The 24,391-nt window shown below is 41.5% G+C and overlaps 1 protein-coding gene across 12 annotated transcripts in view; it reads right to left on the reverse strand.

Annotated features, from left to right (window-relative positions):
* Positions 1-24,391, reverse strand: part of NEK11 (NIMA related kinase 11) — a 189,900-nt gene that overhangs the window by 89,778 nt on the left and 75,731 nt on the right. For 11 of the 12 annotated variants that reach the window (XM_073333277.2, XM_073333268.2, XM_073333269.2 and 8 more), the window contains 4 exons: positions 23,201-23,327; positions 4,005-4,154; positions 3,846-3,924; positions 3,206-3,294 (listed from right to left, as the gene is read on the reverse strand). In XM_073333277.2, coding sequence (XP_073189378.1) covers positions 3,206-3,294; positions 3,846-3,924; positions 4,005-4,154; positions 23,201-23,327 — 445 coding nt within the window. The remainder of the gene's footprint in view (positions 1-3,205; positions 3,295-3,845; positions 3,925-4,004; positions 4,155-23,200; positions 23,328-24,391) is intronic. The other variant, XM_073333276.2, reaches the window with a different exon arrangement.

Below are 24,391 nucleotides of genomic sequence, written 5' to 3' on the forward strand. Positions count from 1 at the left end.
GCAGGAAAACAGCAGCTGTTTAATAGTGCAAAGCAATATGACACAAAATCCCTAGGGACAGGAAGTGAAGTGGAATGCCAGATCTAACTGAAACTACAGGGGTAATATAAGAAGGCAGAATGAAATGATCAGCATTGAAATTTGTCCTAATCATTGCAGTATTGTGCTTTAATACTGTTTAAATTAAATATCTTTAATATCATAGAATTATCTCAGACAGGTTACGTCCAATGCATATTAGTATAAGATCTAATAAATATGATTAATATTAATTTCTCAATATAGTTAAAAGGCAACTGTATGATATCCTACAGGCCTGCATCCTGAATATTAGTTTAAATGTTTACATCTTCAGTTTGAAACCATTTAGAAAAAAAGCTTTGATATTACTGTAGTCACAAACTACACCATGCATAACTGAATCATAACATACTTCAAATCATGACCTAATCTTTCAAAAGGTACAGATCTGAGGACCACATGTAAAAAATGTGCATTAACTTGTAATTGTGAGCAGGAATAATTTAATTACACATACAACAGGTACTATATTTGCATGTAAAAATACCCTATGCGCATGCACAATTAACCAATGTGTACATGCTGTTATGGGTTTGCACATAGAAAAAAGAACGCTTCGCTCTCATACAGCGCTTTTTACCATAGTTCTCAAAGTGCTTTAAAAACGTAGGTGTATGTCAGCATATGCATTTGTTAGCACAGATCCCTTTTAAAAATTTGGTCTTATGAGTTTAATTTAAATACATGTTAAAACATGGATGCATTTAGCAACTCTTTCCTGCGTAGTACTTTTTACTAATAAAAAGAAAAGGAGTACTTGTGGCACCTTAGAGACTAACCAATTTATTTGAGCATGAGCTTTCGTGAGCTACAGCTCACTTCATCGGATGCATACCGTGGAAACTGCAGAAGACACTATATACACACAGAGACCATGAAACAATACCTCTTCCCACCCCACTCTCCTGCTGGTAATAGCTTACCTAAAGTGATCATCAAGTTGGGCCATTTCCAGCACAAATCCAGGTTTTCTCACCCTCCGCCCCCCCCCCCCCCCCACAAACTCACTCTCCTGCTGGTAATAGCCCATCCAAAGTGACCACTCTCTTCACAATGTGTATGATAATCAAGGTGGGCCATTTCCTGCACAAATCCAGGACTACAAGCCGTCAAGAACACTATCCCCGATAATGTCACGGCTAACCTGGTGGCTGAACTTTGTGACTTTGTCCTTACCCATAACTATTTTACATTTGGGGACAATGTATACCTTCAGATCAGCGGCACTGCTATGGGTACCCGCATGGCCCCACAGTATGCCAACATTTTTATGGCTGATTTAGAACAACGCTTCCTCAGCTCTCGTCCCCTAAAGCCCCTACTCTACTTGCGCTATATTGATGACATCTTCATCATCTGGACCCATGGAAAAGAAGCCTTGAGGAATTCCACCATGATTTCAACAATTTCCATCCCACCATCAACCTCAGCCTGGTCCAGTCCACACAAGAGATCCACTTCCTGGACACTACAGTGCTAATAAACAATGGTCACATAAACACCACCCTATACCGGAAACCTACTGACCGCTATTCCTACCTACATGCCTCCAGCTTTCACCCTGACCACACCACACGATCCATCGTCTACAACCAAGCTCTGCGATACAACCGCATTTGCTCCAACCCCTCAGACAGAGACAAACACCTCCAAGATCTCTGTCAAGCTTTCTTACAACTACAATACCCACCTGCGGAAGTGAAGAAACAGATTGATAGAGCCAGAAGAGTTCCCAGAAGTTACCTACTACAGGACAGGCCTAACAAAGAAAATAACAGAACGCCACTAGCCGTCACCTTCAGCCCCCAACTAAAACCCCTCCAACGCATTATTAAGGATCTACAACCTATCCTGAAGGACGACCCAACACTCTCACAGATCTTGGGAGACAGGCCAGTCCTTGCCTACAGACAGCCCCGCAACCTGAAGCAAATACTCACCAACAACCACATACCACACAACAGAACCACTAACCCAGGAACCTATCCTTGCAACAAAGCCCGTTGCCAACTGTGCCCACATATCTGTTCAGGGGACACCATCACAGGGCCTAATAACATCAGCCACACTATCAGAGGCTCGTTCACCTGCACATCCACCAATGTGATATATGCCATCATGTGCCAGCAATGCCCCTCTGCCTTTTACATTGGTCAAACTGGACAGTCTCTACGTAAAAGAATAAATGGACACAAATCAGATGTCAAGAATTATAACATTCATAAACCAGTCGGAGAACACTTCAATCTCTCTGGTCACGCAATCACAGACATGAAGGTCGCTATCTTACAACAAAAAACTTCAAATCCAGACTCCAGCGAGAAACTGCTGAATTGGAATTCATTTGCAAATTGGATACTATTAATTTAGGCTTAAATAGAGACTGGGAGTGGCTAAGTCATTATGCAAGGTAGCCTATTTCCCCTTGTTTTTTCCTACCCCTCCCCAGACGTTCTGGTTTAACTTGGATTTAAACTTGGAGAGTGGTCAGTTTGGATGAGCTATTGCCAGCAGAAGAGTGAGTTTGTGTGCGTGTGTGTGTTTCCGGGGGGGGGGGGTGAGAAAGCCTGGATTTGTGCTGGAAATGGCCCACCTTGATTACCATGCACACTGTAGGGAGAGTGGTCACTTTGGATGAGCTATTACCAGCAGGAGAGTGAGTTTGTGTGTGTATGGGGGTGGGGAGGGTGAGAAAACCTGGATTTGTGCAGGAAATGGCCCACCTTGATTATCATACACATTGTGAAGAGAGTGGTCACTTTGGATGGGCTATTACCAGCAGGAGAGTGAGTTTGTGTGTGGGGGGGGGGGCGGAGGGTGAGAAAACCTGGATTTGTGCTGGAAATGGCCCAACTTGATGATCACTTTAGATAAGCTATTACCAGCAGGAGAGTGGGGTGGGAGGAGGTATTGTTTCATGGTCTCTGTGTGTATATAATGTATATTCTGCAGTTTCCACGGTATGCATCCGATGAAGTGAGCTGTAGCTCACGAAAGCTCATGCTCAAATAAATTGGTTAGTCTCTAAGGTGCCACAAGTACTCCTTTTCTTTTTGCGAATACAGACTAACACGTCTGTTACTCTGAAACCTGTCTTTACTAATAAAAACACTGCAGTACTTACACAGCATTAACGATGCGTGCAGCTTCTTTCTGACAATTAAATGTCTTGTCTTTCAGAGCCATATTTATGAATTTGCATTTGACATTCTGCTAAAAAAATAAAACAGCAGCAAAATCAACAAATTATAGTAACGCAGTGACCCAACATTTTCATCTATGATCCAATATTTGGTACAGTCCCAACATAAAATGTTTTAACAACATTTCTGTCCCTCTTCCCATAAAGCCTAGAAATAATATACACTTTAGCAAGACTATGAAACAGAAAAGCAAGATGTTTACTTGAATGTGTTGTTTTTCATTAAACAGTTGGATACCTCTTGGCCATTGGCCAAGTGGAACAGAGTTGAGATTCCTCATACCTTACCCCCAATGATCTCAGAAGTTTGCAATATATAAATGAATGCTCTCTTTATTGCTTATAAAATTTCATGCTAAGCAGACTCACTCACCCAATCCCCTTTCTAGAGGGTTTGGTGACAAGAGCTGTGTTTTCCCACCATCATTTGTAAAGAAAACTTCTATCTCAAACTTGCATGGACTCATTTCTTCTCATCAAATGTTCTTCTACTTTAGTGCATTTTTGCAACATACATATTTGCATGTTAAGTGCATGTCTATTGCTTTTTCATTTTAAATACCTGTAATTGTTCATCAATGTAGGGGATTTTTAGAATCTCTGTTGCAGATGGCCTCAGAGAAGGATTCTTGTTCAGCATGCTGAAATATCAATGGAAGAAAGCTAACTCAATTATTTTGAAAATAATTGAACATATATGATAAGCCAGAGAACAACAAACCTGTGGAGGACTGTGTTCAGTTTACTTGGATATCTGTCAGGAAGAGAAGGTGTGTTGCCTTCCACGATTTTTAGCACAATAGACAAAAAATTGTGTCCAGTAAATGCATGATCCAGACAGCACATCTCATACAAAATGCATCCCAGTGACCTAGAAGAACAAAATAAAATGATGTAAGGAAATAACAGAGACAGTATTTTGAAGTGGCATACTCAGTGACAGTATATTAACTATAACAGTGCCTGTAAAGAGCTGAAGTGTGTGTCCTTTTCTCTTGATGATAGGACACTTCGATGTCATACTATTCTCTTCATCTGAAATAGTCTTCATGCAGACCATAGAATCATCTGCTACTGCTTAGCATTTGTAAAGCCTGTAGCCATTATCATTTCATTTCCACAGACATAGGCAGGAAAGTTAAACCACATTAAAAGATTATTATATAAATCAGCTTTTGTGTTTGTTACAGTCAGTACTGGTTGTTTTAACTAGAGACTGGCAGAGAGGTGATGTTCAGATACAGATTTGTTTAGGCTATCTTTGGGGGTTTAGGTTTGAGGTCAAACCAGGACTAGAAAAGCACCTAAAATGGCTTCAAATGATGGAAAACTCACAGGAAAGAGCATTCTAGTGAGATTGCAGTCACCTAGGCACACATCCAAGCCTCATTATTTCAGACATTAGACCCCTTCCAGTTTTAGAGTCAAACCAGAACCAAAACCTAAGTGGTGGGTTCATATAAAAAAATTCAAATCTGAATCCCCTTGAAAATTTTATACAGGGGACATGAGAGAAAAGAATGTTTAAATGTGAGGACCTGCTCAGGCCCAGCTCCATTTTTAAACTATCAAAATCAAGAGGATGCTATGTGAACAGTGAATTTTAAATGAGTGCCTTGATTTCCCCTTCTCTCACCCATTGTGGGGCTCTTCTTCAAGGTTCTAATGGAGCTGAAAGATCTCCAGATAGAATATATTTAGGACAAATATCCTGATACTCATATGACTTTGTGATGACTGAAATATGACCATTTGTGTCACTGATGTTGCCTGTGTTGTACAGTTGCAACAGGTCTTGTGCAAAGCCTGTCATATAAGGTGTCAATGGAAAAGTTATTTTTTGCTAAATAAGATTATCCTGTTTAAATTCATGTATCATCACTGTATCTGAAGCTCTGAATATTGGCTATGTATCTATAAATCAAATGTGTTTGTTCCTGGGGTAACACCCACAAGGTAAAAACAACAAGGAGTCTTGTGGCACCTTAGAAACTAACGAATTTATAAGCTTTCATGAGCTAAACCCCTTAACCCATGAAAGCTTATACATTTGTTAGTCTCTAAGGTGCCACAAGGACTCCTTGTTGTTTTTGCTGATACAGACTAACACGGCTACTGCTTTGAAACCCACAGGGTAGTTTACATCCAGTCTCTCCAGCCCATTGTGAATGGACTATTCATGCTTGATGGCCTATTAAGGACACTTCACTCTAACAATGGGCCATACAATAAATTCATCCCATCCAGTAAGTCTTCTCGTGGACGCCTCAGCACAGATATGGGCAATGGCTGACTCTGAGAGTCATCAAAGCATGTAAGGACATGTGATATGCTCATGTGACCTTGGACTCCATCTTAGGCCAGTAACTTTCCACAAACTGCGGCTGTGAACTGTGTTTGAGTTACTCAATTTACAGACATATGGCAAAGGGTATAAAAGACCTCTGAGATACCTCCATTTTGCCTCTTTCCTGCCCAGATTCTCTGGACTGTGGATTTACAACTAAAAGGAGCATATTGCATTATGGACTGAGGACCTTCCAATCTTTTGGGAGTTAGCAGAGACTTTACAAGCCAGAAGTCTATAACTTCACTGCTACAAACCTGATATAAGGAGTTTGCAATTATTGTATGTATACGATCTATTAAAGATTTTAAACTCTCTTCATCTTTTCTTTTATTAATAATTGTTTAGATTTTAGTTACTCAAAGATTGGCAGCAGTGGGATTATTGGGTAAGATCTGAGTTATATATTGACCTGGCTAAGTGGCTGATCTCTTGACATTGGAACGACCCTATATTTGATTAAATTGGTTTTCAGTAACCACTCATCATAAAGTCCAGTGTCTGGGTGGTGAGACAAAGGCTGGAATGCCTAAGGAGACTGCATTTTTGACTTCTTGTTAATCAGTGTGGTAAAACAGAAGTTTACTTTTGTTACTGGCTTGGTATAATCTAATGATAGAATAACCACCAGTTTGGGGTGAGTCTGCTCTATTTTTCAGGAGTTTGTCCTGAATCTGGCATTCTCAGCTGTGACCCACTGAGATATGGTGACAGACTTACATATTAGATAATAATAATAACACCACTTTGCAATTCCACCAAGCATTCCGTCTAAAGACTTTAAACCACTTTACTTATGTGTGGGTAGAACTGATTCAAGCAGATACAATGACAGTCCAAGGAAACAACTATAGCAGATATGACAAATTTCAGTTATTCACTTTTGATTAGTTAAATACAACTTTTAGAAAGCATATTGGTCTAGTCTGCAATTAAAAATGAGACCAAGTTGTTACATTTTGGAGATGAAAGTGAGGCCCATGCTGTACACATAATACAGACAAAAAAGAGGCAAAATATCAGGTACATGTTTCTCAGTGGTGCTTTCTAAAACTGAACCTCAGTACAATTGGTCCAAGATTATCAGTAGTGGGTGCTTAAAGTCCAGTTATGCTCACTCCATATTTAAGTACCTAAATGAGTGCCTGATTTCCAAAAGTGTTGGGTACCTAGCAGCTCCCATATCCTCCAAAACAGTGAATATTAATAGAGTAAAGAAGTATTTATGCTGATAGTCTTTAGAAGGCTATCAAACTAGGAGGCAAGACAATTGTTACGTGAGGAAATGTTCTCTCAGCACAGGTACACACACACATTATACACAGAAGTGCATATATACATGGTATCTGAAACTGTTAAACAGAAATGAAAGCAGGCAGTGGGAAGGAAAAGAAGGGAGAATCCCAATCTGACAGACAATGTGTTGCAGCTGGCTTTTGCAGATACAATCTGTTTTGAAGCTGCAGATTTTGGCACCTGAAATTGCTTAAGGTGCCATCAGGAACATAAGATTTGCCATATCAGGTCAGTGCATTTATCTATTTAGTCCAGTATCCTACCCACACCTGAGGCTTCAGAGTAAGATGAAAAAGACACCCGGATGCATTCAGCTATCTGTGCATTGCTGCACATGGGGAAGGGAAATCTATTCCTGATTACCATAAGCAATCAGTTTATGCCTTGAAGCATATAATTTGATTACTTTTATAATCTTAGCTGGAATAGCTACTAATATTATTAGTGGTCATAAAATTATCCAGCCAGAGATTTGGTTTGATGACCTTTTGTGTTAGTGAAATTTATAGGTTTGCTAGCTGTGTAAAGTACCATTTCATTTTTGTAAATGTGATGCACATTAATTTCATAGAATGGCCCCTTATGCTCATATTATTTGATCACATAGAAAAGAGAGCCTGATCAGTTTTCACTATACCTTTCACAATCACAGTCAACATCCCTCTGATACTTCTGCTTTGCAGAATAAATAATCCAAGCTTTATCAGTCTTGTCTTCATATGTAAGTACTGTTGTATTTTTAACCCTTTGTTGTTGCTCTTCTGTGGATCTTTCCAACCTCTGCTACAGTGTTTTTAAGGTAGTGAGGCCAAAATTGACATTTCAATTAAACACTCAAAAAACAGAAAATCAAAATTCCAGTAACTTTGTGGAGCACTCTATCAGCTTGATAGCACAAGGAATTCTGAAGAAGAATAATTTTCTGACATACTTGTCTCTCTCTAGAAAAATTATTTATTGTAACCTTCTCACCCAACAATTGTAAGCTCCTCAAGACAGGGTCTGCATCTGTCATTTCCATCGTGGGGGGGCGGGCATGCAAGTTCAGAACTCATTAGCTTTTATAAGCAGCACAGAATAGCTGATTGCCAATATACGTTATATTTATCAAAGTTCTATTTCATCTGCCATTATGTTGACCAACGAGCCCCAATATTTAAAGCATTTCAAATTTCTCACAATACTCTACAGCAGTGGTTCTCAGCCTGTGGCCATGGACCTCTGGGGATCCGCACACTATGTCTAAGATTTCCAAAGGGGTTCACACCACCCTTCAAAAAATGTTAGGAGTCCGCAAATGGGAAAAGGTTGAAAAGCTCTGCTCTACGGTGTTTAGCAGATATCCTCCAACATGCTGGGATTTGTGTAGGGGGAATTCAGTAAACTAAAGACTAAGGATCACAAGAAAACAACATGTACTTCAGTAGAGTACTTCAGAAAAATATTTCTTTTATTCATCTTAGGAAATGTAAAAACAAAACTCTCTTTGCAGCTCTAAAAGGACATAATCCAAGCAATGAACTGTGTTTTATATGCTTTCAGGAACTGTCACTCTTTTCCATAATGTGGGTGGATTGTCAATTAGCAGGGGATCATTTATTTTAGGCCAACTAATGAAGTTCTTTTCAATATAAAATTTCCAAAACATTCACGTACATGAGGCAAATTCAAATAACTAGAAGGAACATTGGAAGACTATTATTAGTTAAGTGGATTTTGTGTTTTATATTTATTTAGGGCCAGATACCACAAATGCTTACTCAGGTGAGTAGACCTATTTACTTCAAGGAGATTACATGTGATAGTAAAGACTAGTTATGTGATAAAGGTTTGCAGGATTAGGACCTTTAAAAAGTTATATGAATTGAACCCTTACATTGAACTAAGTCTTAAGGAAGTAAAACAGGCTTTTTACATATGCTGGTAACTATTTATTATAAAAAACATTTTTTAATGATCCCGGATTTGTATTAATCTAGTTATAACCTTCTATAATTTCTACAGTAGAAATTGCAAATCTTCTTCAATTCAAAATTCTGTGACAGAACCACATCTTTTGAAATTTAGATACTGTCCTCACACTCAGCTAATGATGTAGCATAGCTGCCAAGCTGACATTTCTTGATGGGACATTTCTCTACCTGCTTTTCATCCCCCTCCCTCTGAGGAGTTTTGGGGCAGGGAGGAAAGATCCCACTCACCCTGGCACACCTCAGAGAGAGGGGGATGGACAAGAGCCACAGAAAGCTGGGGAGAAGTGGGGAAAGCCAATAGGTACTAAGATATTGAAGTGACATTAGAGTAGAGTGACATTAGACATTGCCACCTGTTCAGGTTTTCCCAGGATCATCCCTTTTTTTGAGGTAGCTGTCCTGGGAAATCTGTAAGGGTGCTCAGTACACACACCAGCTTTCCCAGGAAATCTGTCAGGGTGTTCAGTATACATTGTCCGATGTCCAGTTTTATGGGCTCAGGATCATCCTGGATGTCCCATTTTTTTGTACCTCAGAGGTGTCAACCCCTACCTTGCAGAGGGCTTTTCTGGGAGCAAAGGAGCCTGAGGGTGGCAAGAGAAGAAGCCAAAGCTTGGAGTGGCCTGGAGGATTTCAGAGTGGGGTGCAGTAGAAGGATAAAGATCTGGGAAGTTGGCATGGGGGTAGGGGCACATGAAGCAGCCTCCCCAGATCCTCAGCTCATGTAAATAGGTATAGCTGCATTGATCTCAATGGAGCTACACCGATTTACATAAGCTGAGGATTTGGCCCATTATTCTTAGGAAGGGAAATAGGTATCATTAAGAACAATTAGACGACTATATCAGAGATAATGAAAAAGCACTGACGTTATTAAGCAATTATTGTACTATACCCAAACTTTTTTGGAATGCAAAGTAATCAGCATGCTAACAACTCTGGGGTATCTGACACCGGATTGTATGCTTGGACCTAAAGCTCAAATGAATGAAATGACAGTGCCAGCTCAGTCAGCCTTTGGTTCTTCTCTTTCCAAATTTACTGGAGACAAGGAAGGGAACAAAGAGAAAAAACAAGCTTTAGATGCTTTAAACTAATCACAATCTCAATCTCAATCTCTATCTATCTATCTATACATGCCTTTCAGAAATGCTGCACAAACTACAACTCTGGCAAAAAATAAAAATTCCGAAGACTTTTCCCAAGTATACAACTTGCTGTATTCTAATATAAGAAATAATAAAACATGCAAAATGTACTAAGCACTCTTTCATTTTTATGCGTATTTATCCGTGGACAGGGCCGGCTCCAGGCACCAGCTTTCCAAGCAGGTGCTAGGGGCGGCATTGAGAATGGGGCGGCAGTCTGTGACCCACGGCAGCAATCCGGCGCTTTTGGGCGGCAGCTCCGCCACTCTTCCAGGCAATTTGGCAGCAGCTTCGCCACTGTAGCGGTGGCAGCAATTCGGCGGCAACTGCTTGGGGCGGCAAAATTGGTAGAGCCGCCCCTGTCTGTGGATAATCTGGGCAATCAGTCAGAGACCAAACTGGGATTTTCTGCATCGTGGATTACATTTCAGCAGATTCTTATTACTCATCCAGAGTTGCCTAAAAGCTAGGTAAGGACCACTCAAAGAACACCAGATCTGGTTAGATTGTTTCCGTATATCACACTTTACATGGGTTGTGAAGTTTTTCTCGTGAAATTTTTTTTCTGGGAGGTGCCACTGGAGAGGACTTCACTGGAGCTGTCCTGAGTTACACTATCTGCCTGTCTGACTTACCATTTGTACCTGAATATGAAATCTGTGATCTTTGCTTTGACCACAATGTTTATTTAAATACAACTATATTTCAAATAATCAGAAGAGTAGAAGGTTACTCTAAAGCAGTGGTTTTCAAATTGGGATATGTGTACCCTAGGTGTCCATGAGCTCTCATCATGGGATACGTGAGAAAAATTCTGTAATGGCACACAACACATTTTATTTAGTAAGTCTTGGCAATCTAATCATAGGTATATTATGACCCTATCTCAGAAGGGGGTATGCAGTAGACTACATTATTTGGAAGGGGGTATGCTGCCTAAAACTTTTGAAAATCACTGCTCTAAAGCATAGAAGAGTTGTTTCTTTAGAAAACTTTCTATATGTCTTTGGTGCGGCAGGGGACATGTAATAAGCCTGACCTCAAAAGAGATGGACTCTGGACTCCTGCACTACATTGTTATACAGGAAAGTCTGATGTAAGTAACAAAGTTACATCCTGACAGAGTGACAGTGAAGCCCTGATTACACCCAAAATGTCTACACTTCTCTGTTAATTCTCATATAAAATAGCCACTAGTTTTAAAGGCACACATATGCACATGAAATAGAACACACCCCCTTAGTACACAAGTATGCTTTGCATGATCCAGCATAGGGATAGGACTTCAAACAAAAACAGTTTGTGTGTGTGCAGTTTAGACAACATACGTGAGTGGTTTATTTGAACCGAACACTTGTATGCTAGCCCTTACCCTACAAACTTGCAGAACATGTGTTATTTTTCATAGCCCTGCACGTTTCTCTGCATGTCTTTTGGAAAGTGATTAGGAAGAGTTTTGGTGAATCTTGCCTTTAACCTTGCCTTTCTGTACTGCAATGCCATAATATTAAAATGAAACAGTGCAATAAAAAGAAACAAGAAATGCAAATTAATTAGAAACAAAATGCTTCATATGTCAAGTATTAGTAATCTCTACAATACACAAATTCTACCGCTACTTTTTAGAATCGCTGTAGTCTCAATTATGCACCTTTTCTGTGCATCTTCAGTCCCATCTTCAGATGAATAATTTTTAAAAAAACTAACAAAATAAAATCTGACAGGAACATAAACAAAGAGAAACAAGTGAAGCTAAAATGAAAATCCCATGACAGGATGCATGTGGAGCCTAATACACCTGAACTCCATAGACCATCTGTCAGAATCTGCCAAGATCACACAGAAGAATTCGAAGGTAAAGGCTTTAAATATAACAGGGACATTAACTTAGCTCAGGAAAACAAAATTCAGTTATTGATATAATTCTTGGAAAGAGTTTACTAGGTCCCTGAATGAAAATCCAATCCGTTTCCAACAAAATTACATTTCTAATCATTTCTGCCCCATTCCTCCAACCATTATTGCAGTTTTTATGCCAGAAGTTTTGATTGCCAACTTGGATTACCATTAGGATATTTTCATTTTAAATTACTTCAGCTAATTTTAGGAAGTGAATCCTGAGAAAATATCAATATCACAATATTAAAAATAGCCAGAGCTCTGTGAACCAGCTGAGCGGCGGCGAACCAGCTGAGCCGCGGGGAACAGCAGAGCAGCACACAGCAGGAGTTTGCCTGGGAGTTCGCCTGGAGTGAGCCCAGTGAGGCTTACATCCTGCCAACGTCTCTGAGGAAGCTCATAGTAGGAAAGTGATATGGAAGGGGGGGGGTTCAGCTGTTGTGACCTGCACTGGATGTGCCATGTTTGTCTTTCTTCCACAGGACAGAAGCGACTTTGTCTGTACAAAGTGCAAGCTGGTCTCCATATTGGAAGAGAAAATTGAAGGTCTGGAGCAATAGATAACGACCCTGCGTTGCATACGAGAATCTGAGGATTTTCTGGACAAAAGTCAGGATATGCTTCTACGGGCACAAAGCTCTAAAGATTTAGAGCAGGTTGCACAGCGGAGCCAAGAGGCCAGTGAAGAAGCTTGGCAACATGTGACCTCCAGAAGAAGAAGGGGGAATGTCCGGGTTCCAGCAACGCGGACATAGGTAACTAACCGCTTTCATGTTCTCTCCACAGGTACCATTGCGGAGAGTGGACCAGATGATACGTCTGGGGGGAGAAAGCAGAAGGAGACTCCGCTGGTTGGAAGGCATGAGATGCACTGTCCTGAGGTTGGGGGTTCCACGACCACCACTCCCAAGAAGGAGGCGGGTGGCGGTGGTCGGGGAATCTCTCCTCTGGGGGACTGAGTCATCTATCTGCCGCCCTGACCGGGAAAACAAAGAAGTCTGCTGCTTGCCAGGGGCTAAGATTCGCAATGTGACGGAGAGACTGCCGAGACTCATCAAGCCCTTGGATCACTACCCCTTCCTGCTTCTCCACGTGGGCACCAACGATACTGCCAAGAATGACCTTGAGCGGATCACTGCGGACTACGTGGCTCTGGGAAGAAGGATAAAGGAGTTTGAGGTGCAAGTGGTGTTCTCGTCTATCCTCCCCGTGGAAGGAAAAGGCCTGGGTAGGGACCATCGAATCATGGAAGTCAACGAATGGCTACGCAGGTGGTGTCGGAGAAAAGGCTTTGGATTCTTTGACCATGGGATGGTGTTCCATGAAGGAGGAGTGCTGGGCAGAGACGGGCTCCACCTTACGAAGAGAGGGAAGAGCATCTTTGCGAGCAGGCTGGCTAATCTAGTGAGGAGGGCTTTAAACTAGGTTCACCGGGGGAAGGAGACCAAAGCCCTGAGGTAAGTGGGAAAGCGGGATACCGGGAGGAAGCACAGGCAGGAACGTCTGTGAGGGGAGGGCTCCTGCCTCATACTGAGAATGAGGGGTGATCAGCAGGTTATCTCAAGTGCTTATATACAAATGCGCAAAGCCTTGGAAACAAGCAGGGAGAACTGGAGGTCCTGGTGATGTCAAGGAATTATGATGTGATTGGAATAACAGAGACTTGCTGGGATAATTCACATGACTGGAGTACTGTCATGGATGGTTATAAACTGTTCAGGAAGGACAGGCAGGGCAGAAAAGGTGGGGGAGTAGCACTGTATGTAAGGGAGCAGTATGACTGCTCAGAGCTCCGGTATGAAACTGCAGAAAAACCTGAGTGTCTCTGGATTAAGTTTAGAAGTGTGAGCAACAAGAGTGATGTAGTGGTGGGAGTCTGCTATAGACCACCGGACTAGGGGGATGAAGTGGATGAGGCTTTCTTCCGGCAACTTGCAGAAGCTACTAGATCGCACACCCTGGTTCTCATGGGTGACTTTAATTTTCCTGATATCTGCTGGGAGAGCAATACAGCGGTGCATAGACAATCCAGGAAGTTTTTGGAAAACGTAGGGGACAATTTCCTGGTGCAAATGCTAGAGGAGCCAACTGGGGGGGAGCTTTTCTTGACCTGCTGCTCACAAACCGGGAAGAATTAGTAGGGGAAGCAAAAGTGGATGGGAATTTGGGAGCCAGTGACCATGAGTTGGTTGAGTTCAGGATCCTGACACAGGGAAGAAAGGTAAGCAGCGGGATACGGACCCTGGACTTCAGGAAAGCAGACTTCAACTCCCTCAGGGAACGGATGGGTAGGATACCCTGGGGGACTAACATGAAGGGGAAAGGAGTCCAGGAGAGCTGGCTGTATTTCGAGGAATCCCTGTTGAGGTTACAGGGACAAACCATCCCGATGTGTCGAAAGAATAGTAAATATGGCAGGCGACCAGCTTGGCTTAACGGTGAAATCCTAGCGGATCTAAAACATAAAAAAGAAGCTTACAAGAAGTGGAAGGTTGGACATATGACCAGGGAAGAGTATAAAAATATTGCTCGGGCATGTAGGAATGAAATCAGGAGGGCCAAATCGCACCTGGAGCTGCAGCTAGCAACAGATGTCAAGAGTAACAAGAAGGGTTTCTTCAGGTATGTTGGCAACAAGAAGAAAGCCAAGGAAAGTGTGGGCCCCTTACTGAATGAGGGAGGCAAACTAGTGACAGAGGATGTGGAAAAAGCTAATGTACTCAATGCTTTTTTTGCCTCTGTCTTCACTAATAAGGTCAGCTCCCAGACTGCTGCGCTGGGCATCACAGCATGGGGAGTAGATGGCCAACCCTCTGTGGAGAAAGAGGTGGTTAGGGACTATTTAGAAAAGCTGGACGTGCACAAGTCCATGGGGCCGGACGAGTTGCATCCGAGAGTGCTAAAGGAATTGGCGGCTGTGATTGTAGAGCCATTGGCCATTATCTTTGAAAACTCGTGGCGAATGGGGGAAGTCCCAGATGACTGGAAAAAGGCTAATGTAGTGCCAATCTTTAAAAAAGGGAAGAAGGAGGATCCTGGGAACTACAGGCCAATCAGCCTCACCTCAGTCCCCGGAAAAATCATGGAACAGGTCCTCAAAGAATCAATCTGGAAGCACTTACATGAGAGGAAAGTGATCAGGAACAGTCAGCATGGATTCACCAAGGGAAGGTCATGCCTGACTAATCTAATCGCCTTCTATGATGAGATTACTGGTTCTATGGATGAAGGGAAAGCAGTGGATGTATTGTTTCTTGACTTTAGCAAAGCTTTTGACACGGTCTCCCACAGTATTCTTGTCAGCAAGTTAAAGAAGTACGGGCTGGATGAATGCACTATAAAGATGGGTAGAAAGTTGGCTAGATTGTCAGGCTCAACGGGTAGTGATCAATGGCTCCATGTCTAGTTGGCAGCCGGTATCAAGTGGAGTGCCCCAGGGGTCGGTCCTGGGGCCGGTTTTGTTCAATATCTTCATAAATGATCTGGAGGATGGTGTGGATTGCACTCTCAGCAAATTTGCGGATGATACTAAACTGGGAGGAGTGGTAGATATGCTGGAGGGCAGGGATAGGATACAGAGGGTCCTAGACAAATTGGAAGATTGGGCCAAAAGAAATCTGATGAGGTTCAATAAGGATAAGTGCAGGGTCCTGCACTTAGGACGGAAGAACCCAATGCACCGCTACAGACTAGGGACCGAATGGCTAGGCAGCAGTTCTGCGGAAAAGGACCTAGGGGTGACAGTGGACGAGAAGCTGGATATGAGTCAGCAGTGTGCCCTTGTTGCCAAGAAGGCCAATGGCATTTTGGGATGTATAAGTAAGGGCATAGCGAGAAGATGGAGGGATGTGATCGTCCCCCTCTATTCGGCATTGGTGAGGCCTCCTCTGGAGTACTGTGTCCAGTTTTGGGCCCCACACTACAAGAAGGATGTGGATAAATTGGAGAGAGTCCAGCGAAGGGCAACAAAAATGATTAGGGGTCTGGAACACATGACTTATGAGGAGAGGCTGAGGGAACTGGGATTGTTTAGTCTGCAGAAGAGAAGAATGAGGGGGGATTTGATGGCTGCTTTCAACTACCTGAGAGGTAGTTCCAGAGAAGATGGTTCTAGACTATTCTCAGTGGTAGAAGAGGACAGGACAAGGAGTAATGGTCTCAAGTTGCAGTGGGGGAGGTTTAGGTTGGATATTAGGAAAAACTTTTTCACTAGGAGGGTGGTGAAACACTGGAATGCGTTACCTAGGGAGGTGGTAGAATCTCCTTCCTTAGAAGTTTTTAAGGTCAGGCTTGACAAAGCCCTGGCTGGGATGATTTAATTGGGGATTGGTCCTGCTTTGAGCAGGGGGTTGGACTAGATGACCTCCTGAGGTCCCTTCCAACCCTGATATTCTATGATTCTATGATTCTAAGTGTGGACTGAATACCATTAAAAGAGGCAAGTATAGTAGATGTAGCTATTAGAAATAATGTAGAATTGAAGGGTGTTGAATCCTCTTTCATTCAAGTTGGTGCAAATCCTGCTACTATGTGGGGTTCCCCTCACAGCAGAACTAGGCCAGTTCTGCTGCAAAGGGCAGAGTGAAGGGCAAGATTTACAGGGTGAACATGGAGCTCACCTCTTCTATGTGTCCTTGTATGCCACTGCTCAGAAACTATGTGAAAGTGAGAGTAGGAGATTCCACAGCTAAACAGATCTTTCCTTCCTCTTCCCCTCTCTCACAGATGGCTGCATTAAGGTCATGAAGTATACTGCAGCTTCAAAGATCCAATAGTGGCCATGCAACTCATCAAATTTGAGGTCAGAAAGGTGCAGAGAATGAACAGGCAGCCAAAGAACAAGACCTCTACTCAAAATGTCTCCTCTTACCCTGGTTTTTTGCTGACATGGTTGAATTTTCTGGAGACAACGAATAAAAAAAGCATCTGAAAAAAAACAGGGTCAACTTAGTCAGTAGAGAACTAACCTTGTTTCATCTTCTTTTGATTCCCAGAGGTCACTTTGATGAAGAATCTAGATATGCCAATTAAGGATATAATTTGAAGATTTAAAGTAAGATCTTGGCTCAACTGAACTACCATTGACTTTAACAGGGCTAGGAGTTCACCGTCACAGTGAAATGCAAGAGAAAGTCAGCCTCCCAGGATGCTGAAATATCATTTAGATTCAGAAATTTCCCTTTAATTCGTAAGATCTTTCTAAAACCCACATTTTTCTGGCCTTCCCAATTTATTATAATTTAACTGACATTTCTATTCATCAGTGATGCAACTGACAGGAGTTCTTTATTCTCTTCTGCTATCCTGACTTCTTTTAACAGTGGTAGAAGTAGTCTAAGGTCAACAGTTTAATGTTTCCAGGGTTTCACATGATCTTTTTAAAAATATTGTTCTGTGTGGGTTTACATCTCACGTTTGAGTTCTGGGCATAAAGAGAAAAAGAAAATATAATTCATACAAAACCATAAGAGTTTTGCTTCATTTCTGGTTGAATTCCATTAAAACAACTAAGTTTACACCCAAAATGATAACTCCTTTCCCTAGTACCCCAAACTTGGCCTGAGTTTTGCTCAAAACTGAATAAAACCTTGCCAGCGTTTCAGGTCTGAACCTAACCGCGAACAGACAGTTGTACAAAGCTTTCATGTTTGCCTATCTGTTGTTCTGAACTTCCCTCAGGACAATATGTGAAAAATTATGCATCTTGGAAAAGATATACAAATTCTAGTTGATGAATATATTTCATTTGCAAAATATGCCAAGCACACGTTACCAAAAACAAGTTGCTTACACCTTATTTGCTGTAAGTTTCATACAAAAAGAGTACTTCCCATAGATTATCCCACATACTGTTGCTAAAATGTCACCATAATTATCAATACTGCATTGTCATTCTTGCCATTTTAAAACTAACTGCAGAAATTCAATTGTCAAATAAACCCAGACCTAATCCAGATATATTCTATGTAATTAATAACCTACCTCAAATTCTCTATTTTTGGTCAAGACCCTAGAACTGGTAATGGCTTCTCAGTTATATCACCATGAAGTAGAAAACAACCTCTGAATAGAGCAATCTCTGTGCTCTATCCTAATGAAATCTAGATTGGAATTTCTCAGAGTTTTTAATAATTTATTACAGTAGTATGATGCCAGCAGTTTGGATGTTTTAATTTTGCTTGACCCAAGTGTTGCTTTTGATTATAACATCCTTCTTGTTTACAGTATTATGTAGGAATTGCTGGCACTGTTTTAAGCTGGCATCCATCTTATTTGTTAAACAGATGGCAGTTTTTCTATAGATTATTTTTCTCCTTTGTTGTAGAATTACTTGAGTTCACTTTTATTTTTGGACAACACTATTTGTCAGCCAGCAGTGGGCTAATATTTCTATTTTGACCTTGTCCCATTCACTCCTAGAGCACTTTTTTTTTTTTGCCTTTTTTTAATTTGAAAAAAAAAAAGGAACAAAAGGTGAAAAGTGACAACGCATTAAGGATGAGTCCTCATAAAACAAAGCTTTATATAAAAAATATTCCCCCCAAAAAAAGAGATTCTAAGGACTAGGATGGGTTCTGTAGTACTTAGAAACCAAACTGAAGTTCTTCTCTACAGGCTGAATCTTAACAACAGAGCTTTGCAAATGTACATATCTTGCCTAGCATGTGTCCTGAAATGGAACCTGTCTCCAGGCCTGCCAGAATACAATCTTACAGTCACATAAACATGACTCGTTCAAGACAGCAGTGCTTAATGATTCATTGCCAAAAGAAAGGAAAATCTGGGTGGGCTTTCTAAGGTCTTTAGTTCACAATAAGTAGAAACCAAAGGATATCTGAACATCAAATTTGAGGAGAAGATACATGAAAGATATGCAGTCATGGGAAGATGTTAGCAGGATGATAGGCTCACTAATGTAGAAACCTACCATCATCTTTGGAAGGAATGTAGCATGAGTCTGTAACACCACTGTATACTTGTAAAATATAGTATAAAGCAGATCTATGAGCTGAAATAACTATCCCTAGGAAAATGAGCTTCCATAAAAAAAAAAAAAGCTCCTCATATACTGAATGGTTCAAAAGGAGTTTTCATCATCTTTGTCAGAACCACATTAGTGGACTTTGGCCCTCAAATGTGTCAAAGCTTGCACTAACCTGATGATAAGGGTCTGCACAGAAATACTGATCTACCTTCAATTACTAGTTCATGAAAGGTCAAAATAGCTGTCAAATTAACTTGGATGGAATCAGTCTTCTATCCAGCCTCAGATAAATAAAGGTGACATTGGGTTTTAGAATAAAGGTCTCCCCGCCAGGCATAGCCACCTCCACCATCACACTCTATTGTGGGGACAGGGAAGTACAGTCAGTGGTATTTTAGGGCAAATTGTACTTTTTTTCTTGAGTCCCTGGACAAGGGGAGAGAGGTGTGAAGTGTCTTCACCAACTTATCAATATAGGATGCAAGGGCAGAGCAAGCTCATTCAAAAATGCAGCAGTCACACTTGCCGGTTAGTGAAACCTTTCTGTCACATTCACACTTTTTAAAACTCTTGATCTTTCATTATTGGCAATGAGAGGAATGATGGCATCTTGGATCACAAGGTAGATTGAAAGGAAAATATATCTGAATTGAACATCCAGAAGCTTCAGCATGGATCTAGAAAGAAACATTCAGAAGCATCAGAAACAAAATAGGATACAACATCTCCAAGTCTCAACGCGTTTTAAGGTCTGGACACAAAACCTCAATGCATCAAAGCTGTGAAAAAGAATGGCAAATTAAGTATTGTTGTTGGAACTTAATGTGTTAAAGTTTCATACATAAAGCACTGAAAAATGTCAACTCAAAATATGAAGTGCAGGAACCAAATTAACAATTCAGTGGCACGTGAAGAAGGGTTCCCAAACAAACTGAATAACAAGTAGAATCTAAAGCTAACACCAAGGCCAGCATTTCAGGGCCACGTAGCCTCAAGTGTGTAAGAATGAGCAGATGCACACAAAAAAACAGATGCGGTATTAAAAGACTAACTGAAGGGTTGAGGGAACCAACAGAAGAAATTCAAAACCTGTCACAGATCAAAGTAGAATTGGAGCAATGATGGTTGATGGGATCTGATCTCAGCTTTCTTGACTAACAAGGAGCTGATGAGAAGTTACTTAGGGCTGAGGTTCTGGTATTTGATGGTACATGTGGATCTTCAGTACCCCTACCTCAGACAGCGGAAAAGTTTTGAGTTATAGGAGTTCTGTCGTCTCTTGCACTGGGAGCACAAGACCCAAGAGTAAGAATCCTGTGTAGAAGACAGCCTTTAAAGACTAGATCTGAAAAGTACCATGAAATATTTGAAGTATAATATCTAGAATAAAGTTATTGCTTGTGATGGTTCTGTTTTGTGTGGTTTGGTGCTTTACCATCAGGAAATGTAATCAACAGATACTATATCAATATACTGGAGCAATTTCTGCTCTCATTTAGCCATCTACAACCCCAACGACATCAGAGGGATTGCATAGATGTAGTTATGAATAGAATTTGTCCCACTTTCTTTATGTTTAATGTACCGAAAGCTGCACTGATAAAACTGCTCATATTGCAAGAAAATAAAATACTCCTTATGGCAACTCAGTAACAACAACTATAATTCATGGCTTGAAAAGGATTTCACTGCGGGCTGAATGAGTTATTTCCCACATCTTTTGAAATCCCTCTCAATATTTTTTATTGAATGGAATGACACTTTCATAGCATTGAGCCCAGATTAAAGTGGAGAATCTGACATAAAATCTTTCTCAGTTCAGCTACAGGAAGCATGAGACGAGATTCCTGACTCATCCCTTGACACAAGCTGAATATTACAGTATATTGCCTGTGAATAATAGTAAATGTTACTAGTGTCTAAAAGTTTGGTGATCTGTTCTCAATATTTAGAACTGTCCCCAGGTGCCACCAATATATCTGAGGAGGACTGGAATAAAAGGTGGCATAAATCTTCAGGGATTCCAAGTAATTCAGTAATAAAACTGCACTCCAGCGTTCAAAGTCTTATACAGAGAATTTTCTGATTTGGAATATTAAAAAAAAGCAATCATTCAGATACATGTGCCCACAAAAAACAAACAAGTCCCTTTTTTAAAGAAATACTACATTCTTTGGGAAGGTAATGGCCATTTTAGAATATGAGACAGTAAGTCGCTTACAAATATTTTTAGAATAGCAGGAAAATGATAAACTATTGTCTACGACAGATGACTGTGAGGGTGTGCTTACCTCTCCGGTGTCAAGTGCGTGCCACTGCCTCTGTTTCCCTATTGTGTCTCAGTTTCCCTCCCCTGGAGCACTTGGGGCACTTTAGAGACTAACAAATTTATTTGAGCATAAGTTTTCGTGAGCTTATGCTCAAATAAATTTGTTGGTCTCTAAGGTGCCACAAGTACTCCTTTTCTTTTTGCGCATACAGACTAACACGGCTGCTACTCTGAAACCTCCCCTGGAGGTTTCCCTTGGGCTGGTAGGGTGATTTGGCCAAATCAAGAATCCTACCATTCCACAGCAAATAAAAGTCCCCAAACCAAAACTATTTCCCTTTGTCTGCAGGGGTTTCTACATACCCTTTAGCCAAAGTCCTTCATCACTTAGGCTTAAGTATCTCGACTTGGTCCTTTGCCCTTTATCTCAGGGGCTCATAAAGCTCTTCAACCTTGGGCACTGTGGTTTTTCCCACCACTTATGAGGCTATGGCTACACTTGCAGATGTAGAGCGCCGGGAGTTAAACCAACCCTCGGAGACAGCAGCAGGGAAAGCGCTGACGTGTGTTCACACCGTCAGCTGCAAGGGCAGTGGCCTGGCCACATTAGCAGCTCTTGCAACACCACAGAGAGCAGTGCATTGTGGTAGCTATCCTAGTGTGCAAGTGGCTGCAGCATGCTTTTCAAATGGGAGAGTGGAGAGTGACAGGGAGTGTGTAGTGTGTACGTGGAGGGAGAGACAGTGTGTTTTGGGGGGCAGAGAGTGTCAGCAAGCTGTCTTGTAAGTTCAGACAGCGGCAGGGGGAAGGGGGAAACCCCGACACCAGCCCCCACCCCCACCTCTCTCTCTCAGACACAGGCACAAATGCCTGCCTCTGCAGCAGGAGCATTCCACAGTAATGGTTTGCTTTGTGTCCCAGAGCAGATAAGCAAGCTGGCTGTCAGAAACAGAGCTTTGAAAGGGGGTATCCGCATGCCTGCAGCCGAGTTCAAAACAATGACCGGAGTGGCCACTTGACTTCAAGGGATTATGGGATGTTTCCGGAGTCCAATCACAGCACAGTAATGCAACATGTCGCCCACACTGACACCCCGGCATTTCAGCCAGGGCGGAGCAAACTCTATGCTTCTCGTGGAGGTGGATTACCAGGGGCGCTCCAGCCGCAGAGTCCAAGCGCCCTACATGCCTTGCCAGTGTGGACACCTCAGGAGTTAGGATGTCCGGGACTGACTTAATGTGCTCTAACTTGCAAGTGTAGCCAAGCCCTCAGTGACACAATAGGTGAGCCCAAGCTCTCCCACCACTCTAGGATCTGACCGTAGGACCCTGTGGTGCAAAGCATCTGTCTGTCCTCACACTACAAATTTCTATTTCATGGATCCAAGGACTACCTCCTACTGTTTCCTTCCTCCCCGTACCCTTTCCAGGCTTCTTCAATCAAGCCCCTCACAGGATCTTCCTGGTGCCCTTGCAAGGGGAACCATTATTGGTCCTTTCCCAGATCCCAGTCACTGAAAAGCCTAACAGCAAGCTGCTGCTCTCCTTTTACTTCTCTCACCAATGAACGGAACCTGTCTTTTATCCTGTCTCCCCCTTCCCAACTGGCCTAGCTCCTGGTCTATGATCACCTGATCCTTCTCCACCAAGTTCCTTGACCTGGAAGAAAAGACAGGTACTGGCAGAGGCTGCGCCTGATCTTCCCCTTAAAGGCTCAGCTCGTCCTATGACAACAGCCTACTCACTTCTAAACATGAGGAACAAAGCTCCAAATTGCAACATAGCTATGAACTGAAATAAATGCCTTTGAATAGTTCTAATGGAGTAGTCAAGCATTCTAACCAGGTGGCCCTGACTTCTTTTGTATTCAAAAAAATTTTTAAAGAAAAAAATAGCAAGCACATAATACAAGCAAATAGATGGTGACCTAGAAAACCAATGCATTTTAATTGACTTGCTCATTACAGGCAGTCCAGTCCAAACAGCATGTTGCCCACTCACCAAATGTCAGATTTTGTGTCATAACCTTGATGTTTCAGTGCCTCTGGGCTCATGTAGTAAGGTGTCCCAGTAAACGTAGTTGCCAGATCACACGATCCCAACAAGAGACGAGAAACTCCGAAGTCCCCTTAAAATAAAATTGTATTTTTTTAAAAAAATACTAGGTAGGTAAGAAAATCTAGACTAAAAATCAAATCAGGAACTCTAAACTTACTTTGAGTGTCTTTAATATAACATTTTATAATTTAATATTATTTTAAAAATTTGAGGCCAGATCCTCAGCTGGTATGAATTCTTATAACTCTGCTGAAATCAGTGGAGCTATGACAATTATCAACAAAGATCTGCCTCTTGAAACACAAAAATTGGGGTAATTGAATGGATCAGAGTATTGGTAATGAGAACTTTTCACTTCTACACTGTTGATTCAAATGCAGCCAAAGCTAATAGTAAACAGAAGTTTTTTCCATCTTATGGCTGTCTGGTATATTATAAATTGATTTGACAGAGTCAGTCCTTTCCCCCATGGATTAATGTCCATACATCTCACAGAAAGCAGCACTAACTGGCAACGTTGCTTATACTCTCAGCAGAGATGCTAAGGATTGAAAGGGAATGGAGAATAAACTTTGTCTCCCCTGTTGATGTGATTCCTACAGTTCAAGGCCAAGGCATATTGTCTAGGCAGTGTGGAGAATTTTGCACTGCTGATGCCTATGCATGCTGTACCTTTTAAATAGAGAATTTCGACACCTCGTCACCATGGTGATGGGTGCAGTAGAAAATCAGAGATTAGTTTAGATCAAATTGCTACAATATCAGTCTGGAACCTTTCATTACCATGATATTCATATAAAAGAATGTTTAGAAGAAGTAAAGAAAAATTACTAATAAATTTAACTAACAATATGGCTGTGACCGACACAAACATACTGAGTATAAGAGTCAGTACACCTATCCCCCTTACAAAGGGGAATAAAACAGATGCAGTGCATGAACATATGCCCTTATACAGAAAAGACAAGAACTGTTTTATGAGGGGGGAAAAGTTATTGCTTTTGCAATTAGTTCAGCAGAAAAGATTTTGAAAAGGGGCATTATTTTATTAATGTTAATATTGTACAATCTTTGAAAATAAGACATCTGCATATTATAAAAATAAGAGAGACCAGAGTTTTCTCAGTTCTAGTG

The sequence above is a fragment of the Lepidochelys kempii genome, chromosome 2 (assembly GCF_965140285.1).
Source record: "Lepidochelys kempii isolate rLepKem1 chromosome 2, rLepKem1.hap1, whole genome shotgun sequence".
NCBI classification, from domain to species: domain Eukaryota; kingdom Metazoa; phylum Chordata; order Testudines; family Cheloniidae; genus Lepidochelys; species Lepidochelys kempii.